At 40.6% G+C, this 12,474-nt stretch overlaps 1 protein-coding gene across 1 annotated transcript; it reads right to left on the bottom strand.

Moving 5' to 3' along the window:
* Positions 1–1,889: 1,889 nt before the first annotated feature.
* On the bottom strand, positions 1,890–11,963 carry LOC146960605 (interferon-induced very large GTPase 1-like). Its single transcript, XM_085772235.1, has 8 exons — positions 11,841–11,963; positions 11,112–11,705; positions 10,698–10,738; positions 10,464–10,545; positions 10,203–10,243; positions 7,419–7,494; positions 7,278–7,315; positions 1,890–7,174 (listed from the first exon to the last, which is right to left on the bottom strand). The coding sequence occupies exons 2-8, from the start codon at positions 11,638–11,640 to the stop codon at positions 2,249–2,251; spliced, it is 5,733 nt and encodes a 1,910-aa protein (XP_085628361.1). The 5' UTR covers positions 11,641–11,705; positions 11,841–11,963; the 3' UTR covers positions 1,890–2,248.
* Positions 11,964–12,474: the final 511 nt, after the last annotated feature.

Genomic DNA, 12,474 nt, shown 5'->3' with positions numbered 1-12,474 from the left:
AAGTTAGTGTAAAGCAGGGTGTAAGTTAACCAGAGTTACGCGCCTAGTTACACTGTAAATGCACGGGGGAAACAGGGGGGGAAGTGAGCCGCAGTTACTCAGTACTTGTGTGAAATAAGGGGCAACCTACGCGGAAAGAGAGCAGTAGGTACGCTCTAAGTCGCGGGCTGTATTATGTAGTGTTACCCAAATGTGTTTAAGGACAGGGTCACTTTGCAGGACATGCCAGGTCACTGCACCCACTGTTCAAATTCTTCAGACTCTAAGTAACCTACTTTTGTCACCCCCACACCGGGAAGAAATACAAATTTAATTAGTAGCCTACCACCCACGTTGTATATTGCTTGAAATGTCCATGTGGGAAGGTTTATGTGGGACAGACGAAACGCCCCCTGAAAGCCAGAATAGTTGAACATAAGGCTGCTATCCGCAATAACAACATGGACTATGCGATAGTGCGCCATTATGTGTCGGCTAATCATGGCTCTTGTGCTTCCCTTCGTTTCCGCGCCATCGAAAAAATCTCTCCCTCACAGAGAGGAGGTGATATCATCAAGAAACTCCTCAGAAGAGAAGCCCACTGGATCTACACACTCAACACCGTGGAACTTAATTCATCATGTTTCCTCTAAGATTATATTGCTGGTCTATATGTTTGATTGTGATGACTAACTAAATTTTTTTCCCATTTGTATCTGATTTTCTCTCTCTCTCTTTTCGCTCTAATTAATTATTTGTATAATAGGCTATTTTGTGTATTTTTTGTGGGCGGGCCTAAATTGCCCTTTGATCATGTATCGGCCCATTTGATGAGGCTTACGGCATAAGCCAATGAAATGAATGAACTCCAGGTAGTGACTATGTAACCAGCTGTGTCACCCTATGTTCTGCTTACCTCTGATGAAGACGCACACCGCGTCGAAACGTTAGGTGTCGTGTACCTTTATTAAACCTCTGCATTTTATCGAGTGCTCCAGTTGTTTCTTTTGGGTTTAGTCCTCTGTGAAGTGACCCAATTGCACCTTTCAGTAGTGTCAAATGTGTAAACTAAGACTAAAACACAAAGGAAACGCAGTCTTTCTATGAATTTGATGTACGTATTTTTATTATGCTCATCAATAACGTGGAAGATAGAGGATAACATCAATGATAAAATGCTTAGAAATATTTTCCTATCAAGACTGAATATAAGAAAAGCTCAGACAACAAAACAGCAAAGTTGATGTAGATATAATGAAAATGAGAATAAAACAAGATTAACATGACAAAACAAGCATACTTTGTCAACAAAAAGCTTCTTGCATCAGTGAACATGGTTCAACTGAAAGTATAAAGACTTAAAAATAGGGTAATTTGACATAGTACATTGAAGAAATTATGTCAAATTTAGTTATCAAACATGAACTGAATCAATCAATCATTTCTGACAGCATGTCTCTCATGAACTTTAAAGGTGTACAGAAAAGAAAATTGAATTTGAGCCCACTCTGGGTCATAAAATTAGTGTAATAACTCATCTATCAGACGATGTAGGCCAAACTTTGTGCAAAATTCTATTTTTGAGTAAATCCGTGATGAAAGTGTGTATTTTAGTGTAGTTTTTTTTTTTCGTATTGGATAATGCAGGCGCACGGATTATACGTCAGCCTGTACACGATTCACTAGCCACTGATATTGGATCCGTAATCCGTCATTCAAACGTCTGAGACACGCACACAAACACGGAGCTCGGGCTCGCCCCAAACTTTGAATATCCCGCCCGCTCGATAACGACCAATCAAATTCATTTTCCTTACTCGGGTAAACTCGTGTTGCAGCTCGTGACAACTCGGCGCGACAAACGGGACAAACGGCCATTTCTGTACACCTTTAAATTTCATGTAGGCTACTGTGGTTCAATAAAACTCGATCATTCATCAGATGCATGTATGTGTTTCACCTCTTTTTGTCTCTTCAAAGAATAATAAATGAAAAAACAACGTAATGACTGTCTATCTTCATGGAAATGTTGCTAATATCAAGACAACTATATGTGATTAATTTAATATTAATAGTAACACAAATTTAGACCCACTCCATCCTCTTAAGTATCATGTATGTTTATCATTTGTGATATTCATTTACTGTCCACATTTTTTATTCAGACAAAACATGTCGTAGGCCTAGAATGTCTTTTCTTATGATTGTGTGTCTTTTCTTATGTTTGTGACAAGTATCAGCATTTTCAGAGTAATTACGTTCACTTCACTCACAATTTGTACAGTTCATCCAAACTTTGAATTGCTTCTTCTTTATTGTATTTTCTCCACTCACTGGGAATTTCTCCTCTGCCCTGGAATTTTAATTCATGATGCTCCTCCAGTTGGGTTTGAAATCGACTCACAAACCATTTCCAGTATGTCAGCTTAGACTCATCAGCAATGATCATCCATGCAGCATACTCCTCACCACCATTTGGGTACTCTTTGTAAGGAATACTTTCAACTGAGTCATGATGAGGGTAAAAACGTCTGTCACTTGCAACTGATGTTGTGCAGAAATCTATGACCAGATCCACTGTCCCTCTCCCATGCCATCCCTTTATCCCAGAGGGTCGATGAAAAGGAACATTGTGTTTTTCAGGACTGTGATCCTCCATGGTGTTGGTGCAAACAGCTGCACAGAATGGACACTTTACCCAGCAGCAGTTGCACAGCTGATCAATCAGGATTTGATCAGGCTTCAGTCTGAATTTATTCATCTTACTTAATGAGAGGTTGCTCATCTCCTTCATGATGGGTCCAAGGCCTTTCTCTATCTCTTCTCTGAGAAAGTCAAAACTCTTTATGTCTTTGAAGTTTTCAGAACAAATGACATCAAATCTAAACTTGTCTTTTAGCAAACTGGAAAAATCCTCCAGCCACATGTCTGTCTCTCCTTTCTCAGTTTTGACTTTGTCTGTTGCAGTAAATAAAGCCTGACTCACAAGATTTTTCATGTCTTCAACATTTTTCTTGAGTATATCTCGTGCTTTGTCTCTGTGTGATGTGAAGATGTATTTCTTTACCTCCTCTTTGATAAACCTCTCTACTTGTTTCCTTGGTTGATGGATGTAGGTAATGAAACCACTGAAGTCCTCTTTCTCTGCTAGTGACTTCAACACATGTTTCTCCAGGTTCAGTCTGTTCCCATTGAATGCTGGGAAATTGCACCTCATCTCTCCAGCAAGACCAATGGCGGTCTTGTTACAGACAGCCTCAACAGTGGAAACCTTCAGTTTGTCACAGATCATCTTTCCGAGTACGACAGCAGAAGAGTTTCCTTTACAGAAGCTGCTGAAAATGTTGTAATATTGATCAATTTTGCTTTCCAAATAAGCAAATGCATCATTATTCTTCTTGAAATTCTCATGGGACTCTAAAAGCCAACGTCCTGCTCTGTCAAACACATACAGTAAGAGATCGACTGTGAACTCCTTCTTCAGAGCATATTTCCTCTCTGATTCAAATTCTGTCACTTTGTCTTTGACATTTTTGGCCACTTCTTGCAAATAAGTTAACCTGTAGCCTCTTGTAGCTACAGGTTTGTTTTTGATGGTATCGAGGGAATGTTTGTCAACATCATCAATCAGTGATCCGAAACATCTCTGTTCTTCATGTGGTAAAGAACTCTTGTGGAATTCTTTTCGTTGTGTTGACGCATATCCTAAGAGATTTTTAATCGATGTCCATGGTGCTCTCCATGAATATCCTCCTTGCCCTTTTGTGTTTTTGTGCATCCTCTTTTCATCTTCGTTATTTTCATCTAATTGTTTGCTTTCATCAGTCAGCTCCTGATGCTTGGTGACGGCCACGTAATCAGAGTAATCACCGACCTCCGATATATTTTTGAATCTGTCAATGCTTTTGGATTCATTAATAAGAGCCCATTCAATCCCAAGCTCTTCAAGGATTTTTGTCTGATCTTCCTCCAAGTCGATGTCTTTAATAGGTTTTGTATCGGCAGTTAGTTCTCTCACCCAGCCACTCCAAACAGAGTCAAACTGCTGCTTAAGTTCCTCTTCATCTTGTTTCTTGTCTTTTAACTTCTGAGCGAGCTCTTTGCTCTTCTGTAGCAACTTGTTCTCAAACTCTGTCTTCTGATCATCAAGCTTTTTACAAGCCTTCTTCTGCTGGATGACTTCATCCAGTTTTCTTTTCACTCCTCTCACCAGTTCCTCATGAAATTCCTTGATCTTGATTTCAAATCGGCCTCGCCACTGAACCAACATTTCTTTGTCTCTGTCATCATCAAAGTATTTTGTCATATCTTTTTTTATTTCTTCATATGTTTTGCACATTTCATTATATAGATGACTGAGCTCAATCTTGTCCAGTTTTCCATTTTCAATTCTGTTATACAGCTGGTCTTCAATGGTCAACATGTTGCTCCTCAGGGACCAGGTCCAGTTCCCATACTGAACCTCAAGTTTTCTGTACACTTTTATTTCAAGAGTGTTTTTGAAACTAAAAATAAAGTGTTCATTCAGAAGGGCATTCCACAGATCTTGAATTTTGCTTTTGAACCGTGACAGAGTAAACCCAGCAGACTGTGAAGCTTTAAGGGCTATCGCATTCTTCAGATCTTGGACGCTCTCACTATAACCTGGATTTGGAGGAGCCATCGGTGGACTTCCCTCCCACAGCTGGGCAAAGTATTTCACATCTTTTTGCACATCAAATGCAATGACGTCACTGAAACACTCAACATCACAAACCTCCTCTTTGGCAGCGAGTTGGGCCATCTGGTCCAGTTTCTCTTGCAGGCGTCTCTTTCCATCCATGTTTTTCTCTGCAGCTGAAATATCTGTAACATTCTGGTGAACAAACACACAACTTGGAGAAAGTTTAACTCTCTTCATCCTCATGAAAGCCTGAACAACAATCTGCAGAACATCTTGCATGTCAGCTGGATTCTCTCCAAAGATGTTGATCAGTGTCATGTTTCCCAGACCAACAACAAATGTTGCCAGTTCATTGTCACGGTGAAGAGTGGTGTTACCTGCTAATTCAAGAGCACGCAGTCCTTCAGTGTCCACCACTAGAACATAGTCAAACTTCAACTCTGTCTTCATCTCCTCCGACACTTTGACCAGCTGCATGAAGGCACCCTTGGTGCATCTGCCTGCACTCACTGCAAACTGTAACCCAAACATGGCATTCAGCATGGTTGATTTTCCACTGCTTTGTACGCCCAAAACTGACAACACAAAAACTCTCTGGTCGCCCAGTTTCTTGATGACTTCATCTAAAAGACTAGTGACCCATGTTAGAGGCACATGAGCTGCATCACCATCCATCAGTTCCATGGGGTGTCCTGATATCATCAGCTCTGCAGCCAGCTCAGGGAATTTAGACCAGTCAGTCTGTCTCCTCTGTGTTTGTCCCTGCAGAGATTTATGGGCTTCATAGATCTGTCCCATTTCTCTGAAGATGTGCTCCAAGCCAAAATTGGCTGACTGTAGTTTTTGGGATATTTGTTCAAGCTCAATTTGTTTTGATTTTAACTTTTTGTCATGAACTTCCTTCTGAGACTTCTTCTGCTTCTCATCACGACCATCAGATTTGTCATGTTTCTTCTTCATGGCCAAGAGTTCAGACCACCTCTCATCATAGTTTTGGAGAATTGATGTGAGATCGTCTGTGGAGAGGGCATCCAGTAAGATCTGAGTCCATTTCAGGAAATACTCTTTGTCTGTTGATGGCAAAGTTGAGAGACTTTTAATGAACAACTTCACCAGTTCACTGCAGGAAGCATCACATTGTTGTTGTCGTATTTTCATCAGTTTTTCTTCCTTTTCACTTTTCTCCTTCTCAATGTTTCCTTTGAGGTGATACAGTTCTTTGTGTGTTCTGCACCACTCATGCCACAGTCGGCCATGACAAGGGAGGAATTCATCTTTGATGTTTGAAACATCCATCCTCTTAAGTAAATTCACTATTTTCATAGCAGCAGATTTCCCTGTTTGACAGACTGTGTCATCTTCATCCACTCTGATTCCAGAGACCTTGGCCATGGTTTCAAGCTGGAAGGATGTATGTGGTCCAGACAAGATCTCTCTAATGATCCTTTTCAGTTCTTCAGAAACGTCTGACTGGCTTCTGTCTTTTAGACCCATTTTGTATTTTCCCTTTTTTATCTGAATTGCACCACAGTCATTATCAGCAATGAGACAGATGAGAGGCTTTGGAGACTCAAGAAGATCTAAGATCACTGTCATACTTTTATCCCCTTTTTCCAGATTTGGCACAAGAACAACATTGACTGAAGATTTTTCAGTCAGTATGCCACGTTGTTTTTCTATTGACAGAGCATCACCATGAAGATTACAGAAGGCAGTGCAGTCAGTGAAGGCATCATTGGGTTTGCCAGCAGGACAGTACCAGGCAATCTCTGCCACACCATCCATCAGATGGCGAGACTTGGTGCTACCTGGACAGTTTCTGTGGAAGAAGGTGTTGTGACGGTCGTTGATCAAGGTGTTGATCAGCTGAGATTTAGACACTGACAGTGAACCCAGGCGGAAAAATGACACCATGGGTGTCTCAGCTTTGCAGATGGGCGAACTCTTCATGGTGATGATGTTTGACTTGTCTTTGATTTCACTTATCTTCCATGTTTTTCTTATCTGTCTGAATGTCCACAGAGGACACTCAACATCCATTGTGACTGGGTCAGGGACAAGCAATGGTAAGGCGTACTGACACTGTGAGAGCTTTGTCATCATGTTCTGCTTCAGGAAGCTGTCCGAGCAGTGAAACACTGCCATTTGAACGTCCATTGGATGAACATGAGTCTGGTTTAATTGATCGCAGTCAATGCTGGTACTGAAGAAAGCATCTACAACACTTTCTTTTGTGTTTGAAGAATCAAACTCTGCAACAGATTTTGAATTGTTTACATCAGCACTGCCTTGTCTTACAGGAATATATCTGGCTCTGTAGTCTAACATCATCAACCTCTGAAGAAAAGCATGAGCGAGATCTTCCTCAGATGTTTCATGTTCCTGTTTCACTGGTCGACTTATTTTAAGAAAATCTGCTGGTGACAACTTCTGTTGATGTTTGTCTGGAAGGTGAAGTCTCTGAAGCAGAGTTTCAGTTTCTCTTTGACATTCATTCTTCCTGTTCATCTCCTCAGAAAACTTCACTGACAGCTGTAAATAATAGATAAATATCCATGTAATGAATTTAAGAATATAATGTCACTAAAGGGGTTGCTTTAAACATTACTTGGATTAGCATTTTGGAGTTTCTTACCTTATCCTTGTGCCCACTCATATCCATATCTAAGGTCCCTGCAAAAGAACATGTTCACTGTAAATTTTAATTGTGATTTATTATTAAAAGCTTTATTTATTTGTTTCAAGATTGTTACTTGTAATTGTACATTTATCTTACCCTTCCCCTTGGTTGCTGATGGAAACTGAAATTTTATTTCAGATTGAACTTCCACTGATGTGCTGCCATCCTTGTCCTGTGACAGTTCAGCATGGCCAGAGTCATTTAGTGGTCCCCACTAAGAAAATGTGATTTTATGCAATCTTAATTTTGATATTTCAGATCTGTACAGCACAAAACAGTAAAAGCATAAAAAAACAACACATATAAACTACATGCAAATATAAATTCTTTTTAGCCTATTTTCTTTATTTATTGAGAGAAAGTCAACCCTTCTACATTTTTTTCTCAACTCCTCCAAGTGTGCAAGGATGTGGCATGCATCTCTCACAATGATAGACAAGCTACTCCAAGCCCTGCACCCCCAACTCAGTGTGCAATTCACATAACATTGTCAAAACTATGGATCAGAATAAAATAAGGCTTTCCATGACAGTAGCAGTAGCAAACAGCAAACAAAACATAAACATAACTGGTCTCAGGACAGTCTGTCAGCATGGAGATGGATCCTCTTGGATACAATAGCTGTCAGTTCAGCTGGTGTAACATAGTAAATAAATTGTTTTGGGAGCATTTTGTGAGTTAAGTGATTTGTGCTATAGCATGCTAACAAGTGTACGTAAGACTGAAAACTGTCTTAACATTTAGGCATATTCCGTCTGACTGGAACAATCTGGAAGCTGAGCTTGAATAAATGAAACCAATTCCAGTTTTATTTTTGTTATATTATGTGTTGCCTGTGCAGTAAATTCAATCACATTATTGTCATAATGTGTCTAATCTTTTTCTTTGAATTGTTATTTTTTAAGTTAAAAACAGCCATTCAGTAGCCTAACAGATTGTGTCCATCAAACATTGTATTCTAAGGAAGTTTAAAAATACATAATTGTATTGTGGACAATATATGACATTTACCCCCATCTAGCGGTGCGGTTGCATGTCGGCACGTATTCTTGCTGTTGCGTTTACGTAAACTCGGGCAGAAGTCAGAAAAACAACACACGCTGCATGTATCAGGATAAACAAGCCTCTATGTAAACAAACGGTCCGCCAGCACGAGGCAAAACAATACAGGCGTGACAATATGTTGTCATGGTGATGTCGTATTGTTTACCTGACCCACGTTTTACCGGCTTTCTCTCGTCGAGTAAAACATCCAGTCGGTTTGCATTCAGGTGTCTGACTGCACCTGAAGGCAACACCAGTGCCTCCGTCCTTCCTCACACACGGTGGTGACAGTTTTAACAGGCGCTGTCTGGAAAACTTTCTCCCCGAGCCGAGAAGCTCCGGCGGCCCGAGTTTGTGGTTACTGACGGCCACGGTGACACTGAACGTAAAACATGGCGATTCAACATGGCAGAGAAGGTTCGGTGAACCCCCCCCTGTATGTTTGTAACGACTTCTAACATCTCATTCTAAGGTACGAGAAAGCGCTCGTTTGTATGCGGGCGCGATTCCACTTCAGTGAAATACGTATTTATGAAAGCGATATTTGATTTTTGTCAATAAAAAGCCAATAAAGTCCCATACTGTCCCTTTAATGTACTTAAAGTACTTTAGAACAGCCTCTAGCAGGACAGCGGAGCAGGCTGACTTTATAGCCCAGGACGGGTGCTCTGTGGGGCTTGGCTGCCCGGAGCATGAACCAGCCGCCTCCGTTTCACCAACCGGGTGTTTGCAATTCGGGGGCCAAGGAGGAGAACCAAGTCTCGGTCGGTGGAGCACCAAGTTGAAAACAGCCATGACTTCAGTATCATATTGTGTCCATCAAACATTGCAAGACAGTGTTTTTGTTTTGTTTTGTTTTTTAAAAATATATACATTATTCTGTAAGGTGACCCAGACGGGGACAGCTCTCCATTCCGACACCCCTCCACTTCGACACCCCGCTGTTCCGAAATAGCCCCACTTCGAAACACCGCTACTCCGACACCCCCTCCTCCCCCCCACAGCTGTCCAAGGTGCTGAACCGCGTGACGTTGTTTACATTCTGCTTTGTGGCTTGTCTGTGAAACGTGCGCTGCTCAGGGACTGGGCAGATCTGTCCCACTTGCTTTCTCCCAGACTCCGTTGTTGGAGATCTCCACACAGTAATAGAAATACACTTTTTTTCTTTTTCTCCCCCCCTGCTCCGCTCGAGCACGGCTGAAGCCGGCTTGAGCTCACAGGGGCGCGAGGCTGCTGCAGCCGCCGCTCGCACTGACAGCTGACTGAGGGAGATGCTTTGGTTGGGCTTAGGCAATGAAGAAAGGAGTTGGTTAAGTTTAGTAAAAAAAGACCAGGTAGAGGCTTGACAGGCTAGAAGCATAATGAACGTTATATGTCATTAATATGAAGTATTTGCTTGTTTTGCAGTTAATTATGCACATGATCCGTTTGACCCCAAAAAGGAAAAAAGGATCAATGCGCACTGCGCGCTGGGGGTTTCCCCCAATAGCCTTTTCGGAGTAGCGGGGTCTTTAGAAAAAATAGAAAACCCCGCTATTACGATGAATGGAAGTCTATTGTCGGAAAGGCGGGGCTTCGGAAAGGCGGGGTGTAACCGACTCAGACTAGGTTTCAAACCTTGCTCTCTGCAATACCTGCTGCCACCACAGGTGGACAGTAAATTACATGATGAATGCAAACAGCCAGGCAAGTTGTTACGTCTCTGTGAGACAAAAACAGCTACCTAAATGGACAAACAGATGCTCAGGTTTTAGTGCTAACATTAACCTCACTTCAGAAAAAAAAGCTCACCATATAAAGAATTACAGCTGTATGACAGTGACTACATGATCTCACCTGTTCCTCTGTTTCAGTTGCTCTCTCCACCAGCTGGTCCACTGCAGGGTGAACTACCAACAAGCAGAAAGGATCAAACATGAGAGAGAAATCATTTCTTGTTGATATATTTGTTGCTCGTGAATGATCTCTTGAATTATCTTCTGCGATAAACTGAGATATGCATATTTAATTTTTAATTTATAGGTTCTCTAGATGTTAGTGCAAAATAAATCTGAAGTACTGTAAAGCCCTTACGCAGTAGTTTTATGAAAATATTACCTTTCCCACTGGTTGCAGACTCTTCTCCTGCGTTGTCATATTTTTTCTCTGAGTTTTCTCTGAGGTCATTGACAGGATCACACTAAGAAAAGGAATTTTATTTAACCATTACCTCTTCAAAAAATACAAATAAAAGCAAGGTAAACATCATGCACAGTCTTCATCCAGGTACAGATGTTTTACAAAAGAGATGCTACTCTATAATAATGTTCACTAGTACTGCAAAATTCTTACCTTTACCTGGTTGACATCTGTGTCCTGCTCTTTCTTGTTAACTGCAGCACCATGTAAAAAAAGATTGTAGAAGATTATTGGCCAACTGTTCAATTTCTGTGTACATTTTTCTTATTCCTGTTGGCCATTTATATAGCTTAATATTTACACAGAAAGTGTAGTAGTTCTCCTCAGTTTGTTGCTAATAAACTATTAACAAATGATTTTAATACAGGAGTCAAATTATTTTACAGATTTTCTCACTCGATCTGACACAACTCAAACTTACTCAAACGGTTTTCCTGAACTATCAGAGTCAGATGAGAAATGCATCATCATAGTGAAACGTGAGGATATGATGTCTCCACAAATATGAGAAATGCTAATGTGTGCTGGGTAAAATCTGTGATTGGAAACATTAAAATTGAGTTTCACCTGTTTGATTTGGATGAATCACTGTAGAATCGCTCTTTCCTTCTTCATGGGTTTTGTGCAGCTCTTCATGCTCTTTTTTCTCTCCACATGTCAGACCACTGTAGCAGTGTGGATCATTTTCAGAGACCATCACATCTATTTTTTCCAGCAGTGCTGTTATTTCATTCAAGTCTCTCATAGTCTTTTTACATGTGTGGAATCTTTTTTCATCAAAACCTCTGAAGTCTTTCAGGTCTGTCAGCGCAGTGGGACGTTTTTCATCTGACTCATGGGTCACAACTGTCATTAAATAATCAAGTGATTCTTTGCCAAACGTTTTCTCTAACCACTGAACTCCTGAACTGTATTGGCTGCTGAGCTGATCATTTGGTAATAGCAGGAGAAAGGCATGAATTCCCTGATTTAAAGGGAGTTTGTCAGTGTCTTGTTGACCAAGCATGTTGATGATGGAGATGTGTCGACCACACAGATCATACAGATAGGATGAAAACCTCTCCTCATGTGTTTGTTCATCATGGTCAAGTAACATGTTATTTGCTTTGACCTCGATCGCATTTGTGTCACCATATAATACAAGTGTGAGACTGGGAATCTCTGAAAAGAAAAGAAAAAAAGAGAAAAATAAACAACAATAAACAAGAAAATATGTGTAAGTCACTGACTTAAAATAGAAACAATCATTGAAAAAAAGGTAATACTCCTGAAAAAAGAAAATTATGTCATTCTCACGTTCTTTGATGTTTGTGGAAACAGTCTGATGAGATGTTGGACATGTGTCCTTCAGTGTCTCTCTCCCCTCTGAAGACAGCTCACTAACACTGATGCTGTTTCCAGTTTCAACCTCTGTGACTTCATCAGCCTCTCCTGTTGAAGGATTAAAGTCTCCAAATTAATGATTACATTAATGAATTCTGATGAACGGAAACAAAAATTTAATTTATTAAACGTGTGATTTCTTTCAGTTAACTGTAAATGTTACCGTTCTCATTGGTTGCAGACAGTGCAGACTTGATTTCACACTCTCCTCCTGTGGTTGAATCGTGCTCTGGATCTTCATCTTCAACAGGGTCGATCACTGATTCAGACTAAGCAGAACATTTGGAATTGGGATGGGAATCCAAGACCAAGGAAATGGTGTCAATAGCAATGTCGGAGTTGAAGCTCAATTACAAACAGTGAATAGTGAATGCACATTTTAGTAATTTTAGTCATTAGTCAAGACACTGCCTTAAGAACATTGGGCCTCATTCACCAATATCTTCTTAAGAATCTTCTTAGATTCTTTCTTAAGTTGTTCTTAAGAAGTTCCTTAAGAAAACCCTACGTCAGATTCATCAACGCGTTCGTAAGCCTCAGAATTGTT

Source organism: Trachurus japonicus, unplaced genomic scaffold (assembly GCF_045865225.1).
Source record: "Trachurus japonicus isolate A0001 unplaced genomic scaffold, Traja_1.0 AP030183.1".
NCBI classification, from domain to species: Eukaryota; Metazoa; Chordata; class Actinopteri; order Carangiformes; family Carangidae; genus Trachurus; species Trachurus japonicus.
Note: the sequence above shows the minus strand (reverse complement) of the source record. Positions and strands in the feature narration are given on the sequence as shown.

What these genes read in the sequence shown, in the direction of transcription:
- LOC146960605 (XM_085772235.1), bottom strand. Translation starts at nt 11,640, where the DNA reads ATGTTACTTGACCATGATGAACAAACACATGAGGAGAGGTTTTCATCC. An exon ending in GATTCATCCAAATCAAACAG is followed by an intron (nt 10,739 to 11,111) that starts GTGAAACTCAAT and finishes ATGGTGCTGCAG; the next exon opens with TTAACAAGAAAGAGCAGGAC. An exon ending in ATCAGCAACCAAGGGGAAGG is followed by an intron (nt 7,316 to 7,418) that starts GTAAGATAAATG and finishes GTTCTTTTGCAG; the next exon opens with GGACCTTAGATATGGATATG.